The sequence below is a fragment of the Leucoraja erinacea genome, chromosome 19 (assembly GCF_028641065.1).
Source record: "Leucoraja erinacea ecotype New England chromosome 19, Leri_hhj_1, whole genome shotgun sequence".
NCBI classification, from domain to species: domain Eukaryota; kingdom Metazoa; phylum Chordata; class Chondrichthyes; order Rajiformes; family Rajidae; genus Leucoraja; species Leucoraja erinaceus.
Window position 1 is genome coordinate 9,224,539 of NC_073395.1, and position 24,482 is coordinate 9,249,020.

Below are 24,482 nucleotides of genomic sequence, written 5' to 3' on the forward strand. Positions count from 1 at the left end.
TGAAAGTTATCTATATATTTTTTTTGTTCCTGATCTCGCATTCTTCGATTATTTCTGTAGCAGGTTATGAACAGAGTGGTAATCAACAGCTCCATTTTAGGCTTGCTAATGCCTAGCTGGCTGATAACTCAATTACTACCTCCTTCCCTCCAGGGTATGTAAAGCTTCCAATTCTGTTCCCTTCCCCACAAAGAGCACCAACTATGCACTAGGTTTGTGCACTAAACGTTTTTAACGCATAGATAACACTTTTATTTCACAATGTTTGGATTTAACTATGATCTCTTCCAGTTGACAACATTGCATGTTTAAAAGTCCTCAGGGAATGCAATTATGCAAACCTTTGTGTGTCAATTATTCTGCATTACTTAGTTTAAGCACTCCCATTAGGCGGAGCGTAGCAATATATTAAACCAACAGTCCAGACTTGCTGAAGCATTTCTCTTTCCAAGAGAGGCCCTGGACTGTTAGTTGTTTCAGTGTAAAGGTAAGACTTGGAAAGTTTTGAACTGTTTGCATTTAGAATGCCTTACATAGTTTTGGACGTTTGTCTGTATTGAATACCAATGTAAACAAACATTTTAGACAGTTACACTGCATATTTTCCATTATTCCGTATTGATTTTTGTTTATTGCAATGCAAAATATTCAATGTAACTATTGACGAATTCCCGTGATATGGGCTGTTGCATAACTAACAACACATCTGCTTGTAGAATATAATGTTAAATGCTTGACACACTATTTTTGTTTTTGCATTTATGTACACGACTCGTTTGTTTTCCAATTTACTAATTAGAATCAAGTTTTTTTTTTTTTAATCAATGGAGAAAGTTAACCGCAAATATTGTGCATCATGTAGTTTGAATATTATAAGATTAAAACTGCACCTTTAGACTTGTAGCAAGGAAAAACCTTTGAAATGTTAGTTGACGGAAGTCAAGGCAAGTACCAAAAAACTTTGGACTGCACTTTATTGCTTTACAGGTCAAACAAATATGCAACTCCTATAGGTTTTTTTCTCTTTTACACACAGCAAAGTAATTTTATTTCTATGGTAATGTATTATCATTCAGTGTAATTGTAGTTCATTTGACATGTGGTTATAATTTGGCTTTGGTTACGGATCTAATGGGAATGGGTTGTCTCAAGTCACTTTGTATTAGCTCCAGGGCAAAGACAACCTTTGTGTTTGTAATGACAAAAGTTGAGCCAACAGACCATCTGAATGAATGAATACGTTTATTGGCCAAGTATTCACATACAAGGAATTTGCCTTGGTGCTCCGCCCAAGGGACAACATGATATACAGTGATAGATAAGAATGATACATAAAACATTAAACATCTGTTTACTGATGTTAAATAAAACCATTAACTTTTGAAAAACAATTGGTAATTTTTAATGTGAAGATAAATGTGCTGATAAAATACTTTGTGGTTACTTCAGTTAACACTAAGAAAAAGATCCTCAATTGGGAAGATGAGCAGGCAGAGGTTATGTACATACCAAAGGAATGGGTAGCAAAAGGAACAAGATCCAGCACAGTGAATGTAGGGAGTTATAAAAGAGGTTAAAAGGCAGGACCTGATGGTGCTCTCAGAGGTACTCCCAGTTTTATGTAGTAATGAGGGCAGGAATAGGATAGGCAAGATGAATGTGTTGCTGAGGATTCTGTTTTTTTTTACCATTGAGATCTCTTCTGAGGTAAAGGTGACCTGTACGAGAGCAATGAGTTGCATATAAACTGGAGGGGGGGCAATATTCTGGTAGAAAGATTTGCTAGCGTCACTTAGGATGGTTTAAAACGAGATTAGCAGATAGGATAGTCCAAAGATCGTAGAGCTTTGGGATAGTCTCAGAACTGAAAAGAGGAAGATGAGAAAATGAGGACAAATCAATTGATCATGGGACAAAGAGAGCAAGATTAGCAAACAGGACAGACAGGAACATGGCAAAGATTTAAATTGCATTTACTTAAATACCAAAGGCAACAGGTAAAGAGGATGATTGTGAGACATGGATTGTCTCGGGGGACTGGGATATTATAGCCATAACAGAAACATGGCTGAGAGAAGGGCAGGATTAGCAGAGAGGGGTTGCTGTTTGAATTAGGGAGGACATAACCAAAGTGTTTAGAAAGGATATTCATAAGTTTATGTTCAATATTCAATAAGGATATGTGTGTTATGATTGTGTTTATAATTTGTTTGGTTGTTTTGTTGTTTGTCTTTTGCACAAAAGTCCGCGAGCATTGCCACTTTCATTTCACTGCACATCTCGTATGTGTATGTGACAAATAAACTTGACTTGACTTGACTTGACTTGACTTGATGTTCATAAGTGATAGGAGCAGAATTAGGCCATTCGGCCCATGAAGTCTAACACATCTGCTTGTAGAATATAATGTTAAATGCTTTCAATCATTTCAATCATCTGCTATTCAATCATAGCTGATCTATCTCCCCTCCTAACCCCAATTCTTGGACGATCATCCAGTGAGGCTGTAGGGGTAAAACATTGAAACAAAAAGGCATAATCACTTTGTGTAGGAAGGAACTGCAGATGCTGGTTTAAACTGAAGAGGGGTCTCGACACGAAACGTCACCCATTCCTTTTCTCCAGAGATGCTGCATGTCCCGCTGAGTTACTCCAGCTTTTTGTGTCTATATTTGGGATGATCACTTTAATGGGACTATTACAGACCCCCTAAAAATCAGCAGAATTAGAAGAACAGATTACAAGGAGGTCACAGGTAACTGTAATAATGCTCGGCTAGTACAAGCTTTGCCAGCCCTGATTTATTCTGGCCTTTTCGCGCTTCCAATCCCCTTACCTCCCCTTACTTCTGGATATGCAAATGTTATCCAGTAAATGGTGCACGTTTATTCAATAGAATTATCATATTCAATAGAATTATTTTTGATTCTTTTAAGTAACTTCATTTAATTGTTCTGCCATACAGTGTAGCAGACAAGCTTGGTTTAAACAGTTAGTTAATTTCTAGTGTTTAGGATAGCCGTGCTGTAATAGGATTAGGATTTTCCTGCTGTAATTGTTATATGGTTATATGGTTATAGCTTTCTGCAACAAATGTCCTACTGAAAACAAGAAAATAACCCATAGTAGATCGCGAAAGACAGCCAAGTGGGACTGGCCCTTTAATGATTCCTTCTCTCCGGAGATGCTGCCTGTCCTGCTGAGTTACTCCAGCATTTTGCGTCTACCTTCGATTTAAACCAGCATCTGCAGTTCTTTCCTACACATAGTAGATTTAAAATTGGTAATGAGCCATGTTATAGGTAACAACATAACAGTTTGTGAACACTTAACTAACAGCAACCATGTAACGTTTGAAAACGTGATTAAGATTCTAGATTTGGTTAAGGCCAGTACCACCTGTGATCTTGCATCGGAGCAGTCATTGTTAACCTCTGCAGCACTCATACTTTTTGCCATGCTAGAATTTCTGGGTAGATTAATCAAAATCTAAGCATCCTTCTGATAAATGCAAGGTTTTATCATGCTGACATGTGTTTTTCCTTTCTAGGATAGTAATAATATTTACAGATTTAGATGTCAAAAATACCTAAATTCCAATTTTTAAAATGAACCAATTTTAGGTGATTTACATTTTTTGATATTTTAACTGTGTGTAAGAAACTCTCAACATGCTTACAAATCACTTGTAGAGTTGAGCTGAACAGATCTAGATTTTACCCAAATCTAGAATCTTAATCATGCTTTTCCCTTTCAAACATTGCATGGTAATCCTATTCTCTCAAAGGAAAACAGACCTTCCCAATCCAAATTTGATCTGTCTGAAGAAGGGTCCGAAACCGAAACATCACCTATCCATTCTCGCCAGAGATCCTGCCTGTCCTGCTGAGTTACTTCAGCGTTTTGTGTCTATTTCTAGCCAATTCAAAATCTGCTGAGACCCAAGAGAGCATCTTTTTGGTCAATTCTTCTTTTGACTAATATTTTACTTTCCATATTTTGGTTTCCTTCAACATTAGCTGTTAATGTATTTCAGATTTTCTTTTTGTCTCTCTAAAGTCTTGAGTAAAACTTCTCTGTACATCTTGAACTCCGTTCTCCTGTCTATCATCAGCCCTCGCTGCTCCCATCCTCTCTTTGAAATAGCAGATTCAGAGCAATTAGGTCTCCTGCATTCTTTCCACACACCCCACCCTGCCTTGTCTGTCTCACACATTCCTCTTAAGCAGTTACGAGCTTCAGGGCACGAGAAATGGCAAATAGAAAAAATTGTAAAGTCTGCTAAAATTAATCATTTTGTCATTGCACTCTACCTGTCTGCCAATTATCACCCCCCCCCCCCCCCCCCCCCTCCCTACCTCTAGTGTAGGGAGGAACTGTAGAGGCTGGTTTATACCAAAGATAGACACATAGTGCTGGAGTAACCCAACAGGTCAGGCAGCATCACTAGAAATATTGATGGGTTACGTTTTGGATTAGAACTCTTCTTCAGACCCAAAACGCCACCCATCTTTTTCTCCAGAGTTTCTGAATATCTCCAGCACTTTGTGTCTACCCCCTCTCACCTGAATCCTAACCAAGAGTCCTGACCTGAAACATCACCTATCTATTCCTTCCACAGATGCTGCCTGACCTGCCGAATTACTCCAACACTTTGTGTTTTACATAAAATTACTGCATCTACAGTTCCTTGTGTTCTCCACCTTTCACTTAGCAGACTTTGTCCCAGCCCCAGCTGTTATAGTCGAGCTGGGCTGTAAAGGGCTTGTTTCTGTGCCGAATGATAAACTGAAAGAATTTTGTTGCTCAACATTCATTTTTTTAATAAAGGAAGCTATTGTTCTTTGTTCTAAACCAAGAGTCAAGAGTGTTTTATTGACATATGTCCCAGATAGGACAATGAAATCCTTACTTACTGCAGCACAACCGAATATGTAAACCTAGTACATAACGGGAGAAAGAAATCATGCCCAGGGTGCTTTTATATATCACTCCATCTTGGTCTATATTAAAATCTCATTAGATAACCTTTGGGAAATGCTAACAAAATAGATTATGTCCAATTGTTACCAAAGCATTGGTGATTTCTGTATCTGTTTGGAATTGACTTTTACCAAATAAACTTAATGAACCACAAGGAAAAATCCTTCAAGGTCTTTATCTGATTGGAAAATGAGAGGCATATAATGTTTTAAGAAAACTACTGAGTTCATTATATATATATATTCATTATATATTATATGCACTCACCGTGCAATGTCTTGAAAGGAATATTAGTGAGGGAGGAAGGCAGCATATATTTAATAAACATTTAACTTAATGTAAGGTTGCTCACATCGAAAGCAAATTCTCAGTTTCCTTTAAACGGCCCAGCTCTTTATTCCCCAAATTTATATTTAAAAGATACATTTAATGTTACATCAACTTCTACCACTTTTGTCCATGTCTTGCACAGAGACCTAACTATTCCAAAAACTAGACACAAAATGCTGGAGTAACTCAGTGGGACAGGCAGCATCTGTGGAGAGAAGGAATGGGTGACGTTTCGGGTCGAGACCCTTCTTCAGACTGAAGACAAAACCTATCTGGGCAGAGTCCTATCTTCCACTGCATTACCATCAAACCTGCAAACATTAATCTGTACTAATTTACAGGTGCTCCCCAATTTACGATACTTCGACTTGCGATATTTCGACTTTATGATCAGGAAACGCTCGGCAACGGCTGCGAGACGCACATCACCTCCGGTCACGTGATCACAATATATCGCAATGTGTTTTCGACTTGCGATATTTTCGGTTTACGATTGGTTTATCGGAACGTAACCCCATCGTAGGTCGAAGAGCAGCTGTACAAGGATGTTGCCATGACTTGAAGGCACGAGCTATAGGGAGAGGTGGAGCAGGCTAGGACTTTATTCCTTGGAGTGCAGGAGGATGAGGCGTGATCTTAAAAAGTTGTATAAGATCATGAGAGGAATAGAACGGGTAAATGCACAGTCTTTTACCCAAAGTAGGGGAATCAAGAACCAGAGCTCGTAGGTTTAAGGTGGGTGGAAAGATTTAATAGGAACCTGAGGAGCACCTTTTTTACACAAAGGGTGGAAACTAGCTGCTGGAGGAGGTAGTTGAGACAAGTACTATCATAATGTTTAAGAGACATTTGGCCAGGTACATATCTAGGATAGGTTTAGTGGGTTATGGGCCAAGAACAGCCAGCTCTATGACTCTGACTTCCTGACATGTACTGATTTTAAACATCTTATTTTCACAATTCTGCCAAACACCATGACTTCCTCTAGCTGCATGAACATTTAGGATCATATCCGTGATCTTCACTGGACCCTCATTGGTGGCAATTACTGGGGATTATGTTCTGGAATTTCTCTGCCTCTCTATCTATTTCTCCACCTTCAATCCTCTCTGATCTTAATCTATCTCTCTGTAGGAAGTTTTGATAACGTCCCATGAATTCTTTATACGTCTTGGTGTCAGTTTTTATCTGCTGAAACACCTCTCTTAATGTTTTCCATAAAGACGATCAATAAATGTACCCAAGTTATTGTTGATAACTGTAGATGTTCAAACCATGATGGCAACAAAACTCTTGCCTATTAGATTTGCATATTTTCCATTCATTCCTTCCAGAACATTGTGGCAATGTGGCTAGAATTCCTTTTAGGGCAAGGGGCCCATCAGCAGCATTTACTTGCTATTTGGCAATCATATTCACAGTTAATGCCTGCCTTAAGGTTGGCACGAACTTGATATGTGAGTCATGTACTAGAAAATTTGCCCCATACTGAGAGAAAATCGATTTCTGTAAAGACCATTGCATAAGACGTTATATGTTCAACAAGATGCAAAAGGTAATATCTTCGATGTGTGCCTGTAATTTCCATTTTTCTATATATCCTTTTCTAAAAATACAATATATACGACATACAGAATAAAAGATGTCCCAAACTTTACAGTCAATTTGCTTATTTTTCATCTGGTTTCAGCATTATAGCCAATTTATTTTCTCTCATTTTCTCTTTTTATGAGATACTGGTAATGCTTCAATAGACATCCCACCCTTTCCTTTCAAAATTTCATTTGCTTTCATCCCAGAGCATAAAGGGGTTGCCCTCTATGGAACAATTCGACAAATTGTTTCTGCACTCAGTGAAGATTTATAATTGAACTTTTTGAAATGTAAGATTCTGAACAGGTTGATGTTGAGAGGATTTGACATTAGACTTTAGGGATACAGCATGGAAACAGGCCCTTCGGCCCACCGAGTCCATGCCAACCAGTGACCACCCCATACCCTAACACTAACACTATCCTTCACACTAGGGACAATTTACAATTTTTAACAAAGCCAAATAACCTGCAAACCATCAAACCTGTACATCTTTTGAATGTGGGAGGAAACCGGAGCACCCAAAGAAAATCCACGTGGTCACAGGGAGAACGTACAAACTCCGTACAGACAGCACCCATATGGCCCTGTCCCACGGTACGAGTTCATTCCAAGAGCTCTCCCGAGTTTAAAAAAAATCAAACTCGTGGTTAGCATGGAGAATGAACGTAGCGGGTACGTCGGAGCTCGGGGACGTCTCTTAGCGGCTAGTAACGCTAATGGCAGGGAAGACCCGCTAAAGGCAGGTAAGCTCGGGAAGACTCATGGACATTTTTCAACATGTAACATGTTGAAAAATGTCCACGAGAGCCCCGAGTACCGACGAGCGGCCATTACCGTAAATCTCCGAGTTCGAATCAGGGGAAACTCGGGAGAGCTTTTGGAATGAACTCATACCGTGGGACAGGGCCAATAGTCAGGATCGAACCCGGGTCTCTGCCGTTGTAAGGCTGTAGCTGTACCGCTGCGCCATCGTGCCACCCATTATTTAAGACCTATCCCATCATCCGTGGTTCCACACATCAATGACTGAAAACACATCAAAAGTAAACATGGATTAGTGACCATAATTCTGAACACTCATTGAAGATCTCGATCATTCTTAGTAAGGATTAACATTATGGATTAGTGAAAGTTATTTTATTGCTGAAAGGCACACCAGGAAATAGCTGCCCACGAAATAGGTACGAAAGTCATTGACTGGAGTTTGATGACTTACATATGCAAACTGTCGCACAGTTTATGCCAACAGAAATATTGTTTGGACCAAATGCAACGAGCGTAGAAGATTCTAAAAAGTAGCTCATGCATGTCCCCAATGTAAAATGCTTAGTTCCCAAGCACGATGCCAAAGTAAAAAATAAAGTGCAGATTACAACACTTGTACGTTAAGACAGTTTTTAATGGAAGGCTCTATTTTAATCTTTGCTCAGGATACATGAAGTAGAGGTGGATCATTTATCTTCCTATATTTTTGCTCTTGGGTTTAAAAGCAAAGGTGAACCCATTTAGGTTCACGTCAATATTAACAGTCTAAATCACGTCACTGATTTAGACTATTAATATTTCCTTCACAGACAGACTGCACTGGGCCCTGGGTGTCAATATTACCATGCACCTAAAAATGGAACCGATAAAACTCAACATACCCCACTTTAGACTTAAAAGGGTATCTATATAACCATATAACCATATAACAATTACAGCACGGAAACAGGCCATCTCGGCCCTACAAGTCCGTGCCGAACAACAATAGGTATCTGTTGGAACAATTCTGATAACTGTGTAACTGCATAGTTCTCCTGGCTCCACAGTTAACTAGAAGTAAAAGAATAACATCTGCTTCCGTTTAAAGAAGAGTTCTCCCTGTCCGCAAATAAATATCCAAGTCACGGAGCTATGTTGTCCTTTTGCTGATGGAAAATAGATCGAAAGATATGTGAGGGAATTAGTGTTTAATGATTTGCAACATGGAAAGTATTGGTGTAAACAGTATACAAGGACCCTTACACTAAAGTGCAAGTATTAGGTGAACCACAGGATAAACTATAGCAGCGGAATCTGGATTGGAAAGCCAGCTCCTCAGGGTTCTTCATCTTTGGCATATTATTTTCTATGTTCTTGTTTTGGTGCATTGGCACTGTACCACTAACATTTACATTGAAACTATTTTCCCATGGCAACTTTGGTGGTTCCTTCCTTAGCGACTTGCCTAGTCTTCAGTGGATCCTTTAGTTCTTATATGGTAACATTTCATATTCTTGGATTCTTGAACAAAATCATTAACAATGATTGACACGAACAGCATGTTCTTTTGCACTCTTTAGTTTATTTTAGACTTTAGAGATACAGTGTGGAAACAGGCCCTTTGGCCCACCAAGTCCGCACCAACCACTGATCACCTCATACATTAGCACTATCCTACAGACGAGGGATAATTTACAATTTACAAAAGCCAATTAACCGACAAACCTGTAGGTCTTTGAAGTGTGGGAGGAAATCGAAGAACCCGGAGAAAACCCATGTCGTCTCAGAGAGAACGTACAAACTCCACACAGACAGCACCCATAGTAAGGATCGTACCTGGGTCTCTGACGCTGTGAGGCAGGAACTCTATTGCCCAGTCAATGGAATCACTGAAATTAAAATGCACCATGTCCACCTTTTTAAGTTGCAATGTCATTATAGACAATAGGTGCAGGAGTAGGTCATTCGGCCCTTCAGGCCAGCACCGCCATTCAATATGATCATGGCTGATCATCCCCAATCAGTACCCTGTTCCTGCCTTCTCCCCATATCCCCTGACTCCGCTATTTTTAAGAGCCCTATCTAGCTCTCTCTTGAAAGCATCCAGAGAACCTGCCTCCACTGCCCTTTGAGGCAGAGAATTCCACAGACTCACCACTCTCTGTGAGAAAAAGAGTTTCCTCGTCTCCGTTCTAAATGGCTTACTCCTTATTCGTAAACTGTGGCCCCTGGTTCTGGACTCCCCCAACATCGGGAACATGTTTCCAGCCTCTAGCGTGTCCAAACCCTTAACAATCTTATATGTTTCAATGAGATCCCCTATTATCCTCCTAAACTCCAGAGTGTACAAGTCCAGCTGCTCCATTCTCTCAGCATATGACAGTCCCGCCATCCCGGGAATTAACCTTGTAATATTTGACGTAATATTTGACGTAATATTGAAATATTACGTCAGAGTTCCGGACAATGTTAATCTGCTCATCAGCATTGTGTCAATACTGAGTTTAGTGCTACAAAAGCAGTCTTAATACAACGATTACTTAAAGAACATAACATTTCAGATGCTGGGAAACTTGAGTTTAAAAAATAAAATGCTGGAAACACTCTGCAGGTCAGGCAGCATCTGTGGAAAGAGTAAGGGAGTGAACATTTCAGGTCAAAGACCTTTTTGTCAGAACTTTTCAGAAGCATCTTTTACCTGAAAACATTAACTCTACCTCTCTTCCCACACAAGTTGCCTGCTTTTGCTGAGTGTTTCCAGTAAATACTATTTTTCCAACTATTTATTTAGTTGCTCCATCCCTCCATTGACTGCATCCCTCGCTCGTTCATTGATCAACTTGCTGTATGGTAATCACTTTTAAAAACAGTAAATAAAATTAATTAAATTGATAGTGGAAGAATGTAAAGTTAGATAAAAGTGTAAAGTACGCTTTCCAAAGTTAGGTTCAATAAATGTACTTTTGTTTTTTGTTTTATCAGCACTGGCCTTAAAATCTGGATACTTGGCTCCCATTCTGGTGTTGATTTTCTAAAATGACAGTGATGAAGCGCGTGCAGATGCTGTGAAATCTTCATTTGATACATGACCTACCAGTTGTTCCATGCTTCAGACTAAATGAAGTCAAGTTTAAGTTCCTGTACATACTGTACCTCCGAAGATAGATCTCGCATTTAAATCCTTTCAATCCTCAAGCTATTTTCATTTCCACATAATTTTCCTTCAGAATTCATTGTTGTAAACCCTGAAATCTTGTATTAAAAAAAACCCTTCATTAACTTTTATGCATGAATAATAATGGGACATATTTAAAGACTTTGTCATATTTATTTGTCATCCGGTGCATCTATATTAAGTAATCAACCAAAGTATAATTAATGCATATTATAACTGCATTGCGCAGCAGCCCTAGTTACATTTTGATAAAGGCTGTCCTCCTATATTGTATGGGATGCCTTTTTAATTGTGTTTTATTTATTTTGCAGTTTCTCTCCCATGCAACCACGCTAAATCCAATGTTACGAAATTACCGTTATATTGACTGCTGCCCTATTTTTATTTGTTTTCTTTATTTTATATTACTTGACGGGGTCAGAGAGGAATTTAAAAAAATATTTTCTACTTCTTGGCTCCGGGCATTGCTCTTATTTTGTATTGCTTTTCCCTGAGGGTTATCATGTATTAATGCCATCTTGACGGTGGGACAAGCTGGTCTTTTCTTGCCACATGTTGGCATGCTTCACATGTTTATATGTTCTGCAAGTAGAAGTTAATACATTTTTTCTTAATTTTGATACATTATCTACTGTCCCAATTTTTTCTTTCGAAGTACCCAAATAGATAGTTCAGTTATTGGAATGATGCAATGTAGTTTATTTTAGTTTAGAGATAGGGCGTAGAAACAGGCCCTTCGGTCCACCGAGTTCGCACTGACTCGTGATCCCCGCATATTAACACTGCCCCACACACACTAGGGACAAATTACACTTGTACCAAGCCAATTAACCTACAAACCTGTACGTCTTTGGAGTGTGGGAGGAAACCAAAGATCTTGGAGAAAACCCATGCGGTCACAGTGAGAAAGTACAGACTTCATACAAACAGCACCTGTAGTTGGGATCGAACCCAGGTCTCTGGCGTTGTAAGGTAGCAACTCTACTGCTGCGCCACCGTGCCGACCTGAGAATATATATTTGCAATGGCCGAGATAATTTAACTTGAAAAATCTCCAGTTAATATCATTGCTCCTGCTAAAATAGCGGAAAGTAAATTTGGGCATGGAACGATTTCTACGGTTTAATTTAAATATGAACCAGCAATAAAAAAATTCTGTGGATATTTGATATTGATTAACGTGATTTAACTAAATAGATTTCTATTGTTGGTAATGCATCATTTTTTGTTAACACATTACTAAACCTTAATCTGTAAGTTAACTACAGTACTATATAATGTGTTTACTGTTGATGCACAGATGCCTGTATTTCAAAATTAATAAACTACAAATCATCTTTTGGTTTCAGGAGTTGGATTGGAAGCTGAACATGAAGAGTGTTGCAATTATTTCCAAGAACTTGCTTGGAAGATTGCTTGTTACTGTAATCATAATGCAGCTGTCAAATGGCCAATATTTCAAGCAAGCAAAACCTCCCGTGCTTCCACATAACCCATTTATTGTTGTTTGGAATGCGCCAACTAAATTGTGCAGTCTTCGTTACAATGTAGATCTGGATCTCAGTGTTTTCGACATAACTTCAAACTCCAATGATTCACTCAGTGGGTCAGTCATCACCATATTTTACCACAATCGACTGGGCGAGTATCCTTATTACTCTAAAAAGAAAGTTTCAGTCAATGGAGGCATCCCCCAGAATAGCGACCTACAAGAACACTTAAATAAAAGCAGGTCTGACATTGAGAAATTAATTCATTTTAAGGACTTCAGTGGTCTTGGGGTGATTGACTGGGAAAACTGGAGGCCTCTGTGGATCCGAAACTGGGGGGCGAAAAAAATCTACCGGCAAAAATCCATAGAAGTTGTGAAAAAGCTTCACCCCAACTGGACACACAATCAAATCAAATCAGAAGCTAAGAAGGAATATGAAACTGCCGCGTGGGACTTCATGAATAATACACTGGCGTTAGCAGAGGAAATGAGACCTAATGGCCTCTGGGGGTTTTACCTCTTCCCAGACTGTTACAACCATCACTATAAGAAAAAGACAAAGAAGTATGATGGGAAGTGCCCTGCAATTGAATACAAACGTAATGACAAGTTACTCTGGTTGTGGAAAGAAAGTGGCGCTCTCTACCCTTCCATCTACCTTGGGCTTGATTTGAAATCAACTCCAAATGCACGAAGATTTGTCCATTACAGACTGAAAGAAGCTATCAGATTAGCCTCCATTGCCCATAAAGACTATACACTCCCGGTCTTTGCATATGGACGTCCGTATTATGCGTATGAGTTTGTGCCCCTCACTGAGGTACGTAGAAAAGATGCACATTGAATTTTAGAAAGGATGAGAAGGTACCAGTTATTTATTCTGCGCTGGAAATATCAATAGTAGAATATCACCTGGTTTGCATTCTAACAATGCAATTCACACCGTGTCACAAAGGTGAGGTTAAAGGTGAGGTTCCAGGTAGGAATTGTGCCAAAGCTCTTGTTGAAAATCAACAATTGCATTCACCTACAAGCCACAATATTGATTTCATTAGTTTTGCAGTTTGGTTCCTTAAGATCCATGCTTCCTTCCCTTGTCAACATAACCCATAGAATAGTACAGCTGCACATCAAAGGGCTCTTTGGCAAACGATGTCTGTGGTGGCCATGACGTCAAATTTAAACTGTGCGTCAGCCTTCACTTGGAATGTATCCCTTCCATTCCCTGCCTGTTCGTGTGTCATTATAAATGGCCCTTAAATATTGCAGCCATGACTGTTTCCATCATTTCCCCTGGCAGTGTGTTCCAGGCACCTACCACTTGCTGTGTAAATCCCCTTTAAACTTTACCCTGCACAGCTTAAAACTATGCTTTCTAGTATTTGATATTTTTAATCTGGGAGAAACATTCTATCTATTTATATTATTATCATATTCTCATAACTTTATATATTTCCATCAGCCCTCAGCCTCCAGCACTCCAGATAAAACAGTCCAACCTCTCGGATCACAGTGGGTTTCCATTCCTGACAACTGTTCGCAACCTGAACAGTTCATAAAGCAGAGGATGCCTGCAGAGGTGGTTTATCCCATAGGGACAAAATGTTTGGAAAAGCATTTTAAATCTCATTTTGCCATTCTTAATAATAAAGATTATTTAGCAAATTAAACCCAATCATATCTCAGGCTAATAATGTATTATTTTTAAAGGTTGTACTGCCAAATGAGGTTTTAAATGTTATTGACTTTTCAAAAGAGCTCCGCTGCTGATCTGAACAGCATGTCCGTAGATAGGATTTGCTAAATGGACATTAACATGTACATCAGAATGTATTTATCCTGAGGTTGATGTAGCAAAATTCCAGCTAGCATCAAGAACAGTCTCCATCCAGCAGGCAAATCCAACCCACCAGTCTCTTGAACACTGGTTTGCATGTATATAAGTTAGGCATTCATAAACTGGGGTTGACCCTCAGAATCCAGGCACCATCCTGGTGACCTCAGGATAAATACATTCCTGATGTACATGTTAATGAGTAACTCAGTGGAACAGGCAGCATCTCTGGAGAGAAGGAATGGGTAACGTTTCAGGTCGAGACCCTTCTTCAGACTGGTGAATCTAATTTGCACTTCATATCCTTCCTTTAACAACAGCACACAATACACCAAATATGCTCTAATTGATGTTTTACATGGCTACAACATGACCGGCCAACTTTTTTATTCAATGCTCTGACCAATACATAGACGACAATTTTGGTTCTTTGCTCTCCTTTATTCTAAAGAAGTGACCCGACCCGAAATGCTGAATGTCCATTTCCTCCACCAATGCTGCCTGACGGTGACTTTATCCAACGCTTTTGTTAGGCCCAAGATTCCAGCATCTGCAGTTTCTTATGACTGTGGTTCCTAATATCCTTCAGTAAATATAATTACCACCCACACCCAGTTTGGGTTATACTTAACTCCAGACCCACAGTAATGTGCTTGACTCTTAACTGCCCTCTGAAATGTCCAGATTTCACAAATAACTACTAACAAAAATATAAATATTCTATGGGAAAGTATTGATATTCTATGACCATTTCCTTGTAATCAACAATATTTACCTCAAACACAAATTATTCAGCACAGGTTTTCCCCTCAAATAAATTGAGATTACTTTATGGAGACAAAAAGCTGGATTAACTCAGCAGGACAGGCAGCATCTCTGGAGAGAAGGGATGGGTGACGTTTCGGGTCGAGACCCTTCTTCTGGGTCTGGGAAGTGTCGTCAGAAGAAGGGTCTCGACCCGAAATGTCACCCATTCCTTCTCTCCAGAGATGCTGCCTGTCCCACTGAGTTACTCCAGCTTTTTGTGTCTGTCTTCGGTTTAAACCAGCATCTGCAGTTCCTTTCTATTCAAGATTACTTTATTCGAGTTTCACTTCAAACAAATACAGAATATAAAATTGGCTTGGAGTATTACTTCAAATTTGCAAGTGCATGACGATTTTAATGGTGCCTCTCAATTTACAGATTGACTTGGTGCATACAATTGGTGAGAGTGCTGCAATGGGAACTGCGGGGATCATTCTCTGGGGAAACATCGACTATGCAAGATCAAAGGTACAATCGCATTATTTACTTTCTGTCACTGCTCAAAGGCAGCAGTCCGATTCCATGTTACATCCTTTGGCTGTGGCATAAGAGATCCATGAATCATAACATGAATATATCTTCATTTTATGATAAAACAGAAAATGCTGGACGTACATCCTAAGTCAGGTAGTATCTGCAGAGAATAAGAAACAAAGTTAAAATTTAAATTAATTGGGCTTCTATCAGAACTGGCAGCTAACTCTGTTTCTGAAGACGGGTCTCGACCCGAAACGTTGGCCATTCCTTCTTTCCAGAGATGCTGCCTGTCCCGCTGAGTTACTCCAGCATTTTGTGTCTACCTTCAGTTTCCCCCTGCAGAAGTTGCCTGACCTGTGAAGTATTTGCAGCATTCTTTTTCACTGATTTCCAGCATCTTGCAAATGTTCCTGTTATTTTTTCACTTCATAACCTCATGTAATTTTCCCTTAAGTCACTTCAGTTCTTAAATTCTTCTCGTTTTCAACGAGTTAGTCCTCACAATGCAGCCAGAAAAGTATACAGTATTTCAAAAGAAGTCTAAGTTCAGTAAAAACAAATATTTCCTTTCAGCAAGTAGGAACTTCTTTCCCCATGTTATAATTACCAAATACTTTGCTGACAGCTGCAGGTGGAAATGCATCTGGCAGTGTTAAATATAGAGGTAGGGTTGTCCTTGGGATATGATGATAATTGTAGACATGCAAAGAATTCACTTGGTGTTTCTGTATCCTTTTATAGGCTTTATAATAAATAATCAGGTTGACAGCCTGCTGTTGACACCTTGAGCATCTGCACTCATAGAATTGCAAAACGAGATGGTATTACTGTTTTAACCCCTTTCTTTACATCATTTCTCCTGTCATCTATCCAATATCCAAACCATTAAGAACCGGCAAATTGCAGGTGAAAATATTTTGTGGTTATGGTATTTTGTAAAATCTGCTGCTCTTTTGATTATAAATCGGAACCTAGGCTCTATAATAACCCCAACGTCTATAAATTCCTGAAGGTACATGAAATGATAGTTACTCTTACCAAATATCACAGTAGGCATAACAGTATTTACTTAAATCACCAATAGCTGTGATACACTACTAATATAGCTTCCTCTAACTGAAAGTTGTCCATCAGAATCTTTATCCATTACCCGATTGGCTTCTGATTGATAAAACGTCTCTGGTGAAATTTCTTGCAGTCAATGAGTTATTTTTTATCGGGGATTAACAGAAGACAATGGGATTAGCTGGAGAGAGATGGAAGGATTGTGATTCCACAAGGTGGATTGGGGATTTAAATATACAAACAGTCAGTGAGTTGAACACAGTGATTTCTCAATGAATTGGAATCTAATAGTGACTGTTAATGAGATTTTTTTTTTTAATCTGCCGGTACGAGAAATATAAAGACAGAAGATACTGAAAATGCTCAGCAGATCGGGCTACATCTGTAGAGTTAATGTTTCAGGTCTCCAGCAAGACTTGAAGAGGCTGAACCATCGACAGTATGTTTCCCATCTTCCTGGATGAGGGAGAAAAGGCCAAGATAGATAAACAGCTCACAGGAGCCAGTATCCTGCACATGGAGGATAGAGCAGGGTTCCCCAACCTGTTTCATCCCGTTTACCCCAGGCAACTTTAATAGCACATAACAATGTTATTTCACTTATTTGTGAACAACTAATGATGAACAGATACCAGAATTAAGAGTCAGTCAAGGAGAAAAAATATGTACAAATCCAGAATCATCAAATTTACCCCAGGTAGGGAACCCTTGGGATAGAGGCTCAGTTTCTTCAGTTTGTTAGATGTCATTGTCTCAGGAGGTTAAGTCTATCATCTGTTTAAAAAAAAAAACATTATTTACAACTTGTCCCATCTACACTCCATCTACACTAGTTGCACCTGCCCGTATTTGGCCCGTATCCCACTAAACCTTTCCTATCTATGTACCTGTCCAAATGTCTTTGAAATGCTGCCTCAACTATCTCTTCTGGCAGCTCTTTCCATACGCCCACAATGTGTGGAAAAGCTGCTCTTCTCAGGTTCCTATTAAATTATTCAGCTCCCATCTTAAACCTATGTCCTCTGGTCCTTGATTCCCCTACTCTGTGTAAAAGACTCTCAATCTCTGCATTCGCCCCATGTGTTCCTCTCATGATTTTATACACCTCTATAAGATTATCCCTTAGCCTTCTACGTACCAAGGAATGAAGTCCTAGCCTACCCGGCCTCTCCCTGTAGCTCGGGCCCTCAAGACCTGGCAACATCCTCCTAAATCTTCTCAGCGCTTTCCTGCTTATTGACATCCTCCTTAAAGCAGGGTGATTAAAACTGAACATAATACTCCAGGCCTCGCCATTGTGTTGCAGAACTATAACATTACATCTCAATTATTCCCAGTAGTCTTCAGAAAGCCTTCTTCACCACCCTGTCTGCCTGCAATTCCTTTTCAGGGAACTATGTATCTGCATTCCTAGATCCTTCTGCTCTACAATACACCCCAGGGTCCTAACATTCACAGTGAAGGCCCTGCCCTGGCTTGTCTTCCCAAATTGCAACACAATTTTATTCCATGCATTATATTCTTGGAATGAAAGTGATTTACCTTTTCCTTGCAGAGTCACTGTTTAGCAGTGAAGGGGTACATAAACGGCCCTCTGGGACAATATATTGTTAATGTGACATCTGCCACAAAGCTGTGCAGCAAGCATCTCTGCAAGAAACATGGGAGGTGCGTGAGGAAGAACATCGACTCCAAAGCCTACCTCCACCTGGACCCCGAGAGTTTCAGCATCAGGACCAACTCCGAGGGAATGCAACCAAGGTTTTCTGTGCAAGGGAAGCTGAACTCAATAAACCTCAAATACATGAAGAATAAGTTCATGTGCCAGTGTTACGAAGGTTGGGTTGGCTTTGCCTGTGAAGTACCATTTCCCAACAGTGTTTCAGTGAATGAAAGTGTCCTGGGCACAATGGGTGCTAAAGGTTCAGCACCACCGTTACCATTTTCATTTGCCGCTGTCGTTGTACTCAAACTGGTCAGTAATATCATTATTTAATCATTCGAGGCTTTTTCCTTGGATATATTGCTGTTATGACATAGATAAGATTTCATCAAGTGTGTGGAAAAGAATCTGGATAATGATCAGACTGGCTTTCTGGAGAGAATGTTTTTTAAAATATATTTAAAGCCACTGCATGGACAATATCTGCTGCATCGCCCTCTGCATTCAGTCTTTATTATAGCTCAAAGTAGAATTCTGTCTGATAAATGTAGAAATTGGAACTGCCTGTAAGCCTTGGCCAAACAAGAGTAAGAAAATAAAATTCAAGCATTAGTTTGTTTAACATCTGCCCCCTTTCCTCAATTACTGTACTCCAGTCTACCCCCACGTTTGGTGGGGGGAAATGTCTAGCTGTCGTGTTGCTTGGAAGCTGATGCACAGACCTAGTAGCTCTGGATAGTGCAAAGTAATGTGACTGATCTAATGTAAACCCCTTAGTTCAATGGGCTCACACAGTGTGGGCTGTAGACATACTGGTGCTGGAGTTGAAAGTTCTGTTCAGAATTGCTGGTGAGCTGATCACAGCCAAGTTGAATAGTATCCTAAATAGGGGTGTAGTGGGTTATTTAATCTTGCTGCTTTTGATTGCTCCCATAACATTGGTGGGACATATTATGATATAATATGGGACTGTGCTAAGATTAGTTTATGATGGCAACATGTACTGTTCGACCAGTTGAATAATGCTCTGTTCAGCAAAGAGCCAGAGGGCAATTAACACTTGTAGGTCTGTACTCAGCAAGGAGAGAAAAATATTGCAATATAGAGTGTGCTTAGCAATTCGCAAATTAATACTAGCATTGCAGATGCCAGTATGAAGAATAACTACTGGCTGCACATGTATTTAGGCTGCATGTAATAACAACACTCCCTGGTGATGATTGAATAATTAATTCCTCTGACAATCAAGACCTGGCTATTTTAGGCCATATTGATTGATTTTTATTCCTTGAATTTACATGTAGCTACCTTCCATTCTGAAAAATTTAGAAGTTCTATTTCCTTTGTTCTATAAACAGAATCCTTTTTCTGAGTATTTTGACAGTATTTGTTGTACAACTTTCATTGCACCATCTCCAACTCATAAGGTGATATGGCATTTTCAATAAATACTCTGATATTTTTTAATTTTATGTACTTGGAATAATCTTGAGGGGGGGGGGATTTAATAGCGATATGTTTTATTAGTTTTATTACTGTCTTTGTAACTTAAAACCTTTGTAGCTTCAATGCTGTTGGTTTTGGAATTGATCTTTCAATTTTTACATATATAGAAACATTGAGAATAAAAAGTGCCATTTAAATAATAATAATAATATGATATTTTTGTCATCTTTATTGCAATATGACCCCTGTCGGCTCCATCAGATCCTCAGGACACAATGGTAACAGATGCAAATACAAAGGTGTAGTATGTGTAGAAAGGATCTGCGGATGCTGGTTGGAACCAAAGAGAAACACAAAAAGCTGGAGTAACAGGGTGCACCTGGACAACTACTAACAATGGCCTGTTCCCTTTATCATTGATACTATTTTGCATATCTTTCATTCATTTGTTCTGGCGAGACAACCAGGTGCTGAGGTGTTTGGCCGCTGAACTCGAGTGCAAGAGAGTTACCACCAACGCCATGCCTATCAAAGTCAAAGTCAAAGTAGCCTTTATTGTCATTCAGACCTTTCAGTCCGAACGAAATTTCGTTGCCTTGCAGTCATACATATAATAAAATGACAAACACACACAATAAACACAAATTTACCATCCACCACAGTGAGTTCACCAGGCACCTCCTCACTGTGATGGAAGGCAAAAATCTTAAAGTCCTTGGCTCTTCCCTCCTTGTTCTTCCTCTGCGCAGAGGCGATCCAGGCTTCGGATGTTGTGACCCCGCCGGGTGATGGTAAGTAAGTCAGTCCCGCGGCTGAATCCAAGCGCCGCGAACGGGCCGGTTCAATCTCCGCGGCCCGGGGTGCCCAGATAACATTCCCGCAAATACCATCCTTCATCCGGGAAGGAGAGAAACTGAGGACTAACCCCCTAACGCCTCTCATCTCATGCCCACTGAACGCAGCCAGGGATTGGGAAATGCGTGTTGACCTAGGCCAGAGGCTTTCGTTCCCAGTTGAAATTGCAGTTACAAACCTGCGACCAGACCTCGTTCTCTGGTCCAACTCCTGTCGGCGTGTTTCCATCATTGAGTTGACGGTCCCATGGGGAGGAGGCGGTGGACGAGCCTTATGAAAGGAAAAAAGCTTTGATATTCAAATCTTGCAGCAGAGGCAAAGGAGAGAGGTTGGAGGGTAAGGGTGTGTCCAGTGGAGGTGGGGTGCAGGGGATTTGTAGCCAGTTCCACCGCAAGGCTCCTGAGGGAAGTAGGAGTCAAAGGGCAGGCACAAAGGAGGGCAATAAAAGAACTTGCCGATGCCACCGAACGGAGCAGTCACTGGCTGTGGCTGAAGAGGAAAGATGCTGTCTGGGCTGCCACGTGACCATCTAGAGGCTAACAATAAGACACACCCAGGTCTGATCAACCTGCGGTGGGCCTGCCTCGACTGAGGGTGTCTTGTGATAAAAGGCCGAAACACCCAGTGACGTTGAGGTACACAACTGAAGATGTGTCTGATTGTTGGCAAATTCACCTAGTGGTCATAACCAAGAATGTCAATTGTAGTGAAATCATAGGGATTGTAACACCCAGTCCTACTAATCAATCTCTATATCACCATCTATATTTTTATTTCCCTTTCCCCGACTCAGTCTGAAGAAAGGTCTTGATCTGAAACATCACCAATTCCTTTGCTCCAGAGATGCTGTCTGACCCGTTGAGTTACTCACGTTTTTTGTGTCTAACAATGGTTTCAAACATGGTTTACTCAATGGCTTAATGCCAGGAAAATACTCAGTGTCAAGGGATACCTGGATGATCAAGGAGTATTTTTAAGAAGGAACTGCAGATGCTGGAAAATTGAAGGTAGACAAAAGTGCTGGAAAAACTCAGTGGGTGCGGCAGCATCTATGGAGCGAAGGAAATAGTTTCGGATCTGAAGAAGGGTTTCGGCCCGAAACGTTGCCTATTTCCTTCGCTCCATAGATGCTGCCGCACCCGCTGAGTTTCTCCAGCACTTTTGTCTACCTTCGATTTTCCAGCACTTTTGTCTACCAAGGAGTATTTTTTGTTGTTTCTGGTTGTATGACCCCGGTTTCTGCTCCATGGGAGAAGAACAGAACTCTTATTGTGCATATGCTCAAATCAAATATGCTTATTGTGAAAGTGCTTATGTTCCTGAAAAGACACATGGAAGGAACAAAGAAAAGTGGATCATTCAAGACGGGCATGGAAGACCAGCAACAGAGGTACTAAGGTGAAACTTGGGATAGGGTAGGATGAAGACGTCATTCACCTGCTATTATTGGTATTGGCATGAGCTGTCAATGTTAAACAATCCACAGTGTGCCAACCTGTGACAAACTCAAACACAAAGCAGATACTTTAAAGAATAATCCTTTAAACAGCAGGAAGGTGAACCACCTGAGAGTCAAGCACTGCAACCTTGTGGAGGGCTGGCCACTATCACAAAACCAGCCACAACTACAAGCCCACCCATGCCCAGGCCATGGGTCAAGAGCTGACGCAGCAGCAGAAAGTAGCAGTCACAACTGTCTCAAAGCAGACCATGACTCCAGCCTCTAACATCACCCATGTAACTAGTACCATGTAGAGGGCAGTGTACAGGGCAAGAAAATTAGATGGAGGTGGAATGTAACAACCCCCCGACAGCTGACGTAGTCTGTAGGGGAGATGGAAAGTGATAAAGGATGACAGAGGGCAAGAGAGGGAACTCTTACATATCCTGGGCTACCAATTAACTAGTTGAATTTGGTACGTAGATCTTTAAATTGCATCATCTATCGATTGCCCCACAAATCTCATTTTCTCCATCACTCAACTGCCAACAAAAAAATAATTGAATGGTTACAGCACAGTAGGAAAAGTGACCATTTGGCCCATCTTGTTTGTGTTAGCTCTATGCCAGATAATCTTTCCAATTTCACACTCCCTGATGGCTTCTCCATAGCCCAAAACATTTCCTTGCAACCCCCCTCAATCAGGTCCACCTACCTCACTGTGACCCTCAGACTATCCTTGATTGGACTTTGCTGGCTTTAATTTGCAATAAACATTATTCCCTTATCATGTATCTATACACCGTAAAGGGCTCGATTGTAATCATGTATTGTCTTTCCGCTGACTGGATGGCATGCAACAAAAGCTTTTCACTGTAGCTCGGTACACGTGACAATGAACTAAACTGTAAACTGTATCTGTAAAGGGCCCGTCCCACTTGGCCGTCATTTACGCGACAGGCCGGTAGTGACTTACGTGTGACGGTTACACGCGTCATCATGCAACCGCAGAGCCGTCTGGAGCGCGTGACGTCATTGAAGATAGATACAAAATGCAGGAGTACCTCTGCGGGACCGGCAGCGTCTCTGGAGAGAAGGAATGGATGATGTTTCGGGTCGAGACTCTTCTTCAGTGTGAAGAAGTGTCTCGACGTGAAATGTCACCCATTGCTTCTCTCCAGAGACGCTGCCGGTCCCACTGAGTTACTCCAGCATTTTGGGTCCATCTCCGATCGTCTTGGCCCCGCTCTGGGAGTAGGAGCGGGGGCGGATCCGGAACCACAACGGCCGTGAGCCCCAGGCTGAGCTCGGCGACAGTTTGCCTGCTTCTACTGCTGTTGGAGGTGAGACATTGATGGACACTGGTCACTATCACAAAACCAGCCACAACTACAAGCCCACCCATGCCCAGGCCATGGGTCAAGAGCTGATGCAGCAGCAGAAAGTAGGAGTCACAACTGTCTCAAAGCAGACATTGATAAATGCATTTCGTTGTCTCTGTACTGTACACTGACAATGACAATTAAAATTGAATCTGAATCTGAATCTGAATCTGAATCTGACATTGCACCGCGCCAGGGTCTTGGGCCTGTCCCACTTTGGCCATCAGTTACGCGACAGACTGGTGGCGCGCGAAGATTTTGTGCAGGATGAAGTCCACACTCCTCCACACCACTCCATGCACCATCGCGCGCTACCCATACACTAGCAGGTCGCGTAAATGGCACGTGAATGACGGCCAAGTGGGACAGGCCCTTAACTGACAACGTTTATGTGCCTCATCGCAGCATCAAACTGGTAGCATTACTCCAGCCTCATGCACACATCTCTCTGCATACATATTTAACTACCCAACCATGGCAGATGCACAAGCTAAGCATTTGAACTGAGGCTCAGGTACACTTTTTTCTTCTCTGCAGGAAGAGATGAGACACGACTCACAGTAGCAGCGGTAAACCAGCAGGGGGCACACAGATCCAATGGTCTACTACATTCCTGGAGGTCGGTGCGCTGAACAATATTGGAGCCACAGTCAGTTCCTGTGGGGAGCAATGAGGTTGAGACACTTGTGACCGATGACATCTCACAGCTAATCCTTCTCGCCTTCAAATTCCCCAGTATCCTATGTTATCTTTAGATAACATGTTAGCAGACTCTCCCACCTCCCTACCACACAATTATCCACAAAGTTACTTCATATGTTCCTTATTTTCAGGCGCACTCCAGTGCTGATCGAAAAATCCCAAAGTTAAGGAGAACAAATGAAGAAATGGTGATGTTACTTCTTTTGTAGCTCAATTGTATATGTAAACGATATATGTAAACGAGGTCAGGTTATGAAAGAGTGAAAGTTCATTTTTATTTGCTCCCTTCTCGAAGAGAGACATTTTCAAGCCAAACTCCCCTGATTAATAACACTCCAGCTGATATCAGAATTTACACAATATAGTTTTAAGTTAAAGCAGCTGAATAAGTTAAGGATGGATTTTGAAATCCTTACTATAAACATTATAAATGCATGTCATAGGAGCAGAAGTAAGCCATTCGGCCCATTGAGTCTACTCCATGTTTCAA

General features: G+C 40.7%; 1 protein-coding gene across 1 annotated transcript; it reads left to right on the top strand.

Moving 5' to 3' along the window:
* The first annotated feature begins 241 nt into the window (after window positions 1–241).
* hyal6 (hyaluronoglucosaminidase 6) lies at window positions 242–18,793 on the top strand. Its single transcript, XM_055650249.1, has 4 exons — window positions 242–487; window positions 12,178–13,140; window positions 15,340–15,429; window positions 18,059–18,793. Exons 2-4 carry the CDS (start codon window positions 12,199–12,201, stop codon window positions 18,497–18,499), a joined length of 1,473 nt encoding a protein of 490 aa, XP_055506224.1. The 5' UTR covers window positions 242–487; window positions 12,178–12,198; the 3' UTR covers window positions 18,500–18,793.
* The last annotated feature ends 5,689 nt before the right edge of the window (window positions 18,794–24,482 follow it).

Excerpts from the sequence above, each read along its gene's own strand:
- hyal6 (XM_055650249.1), top strand. The coding sequence starts at position 12,199 with ATGAAGAGTGTTGCAATTATTTCCAAGAACTTGCTTGGAAGATTGCTT. Across the intron at positions 13,141-15,339 it reads AGTTTGTGCCCCTCACTGAG|ATTGACTTGGTGCATACAAT; the intron begins GTACGTAGAAAA and ends CTCAATTTACAG. Across the intron at positions 15,430-18,058 it reads TCGACTATGCAAGATCAAAG|AGTCACTGTTTAGCAGTGAA; the intron begins GTACAATCGCAT and ends TTTTCCTTGCAG.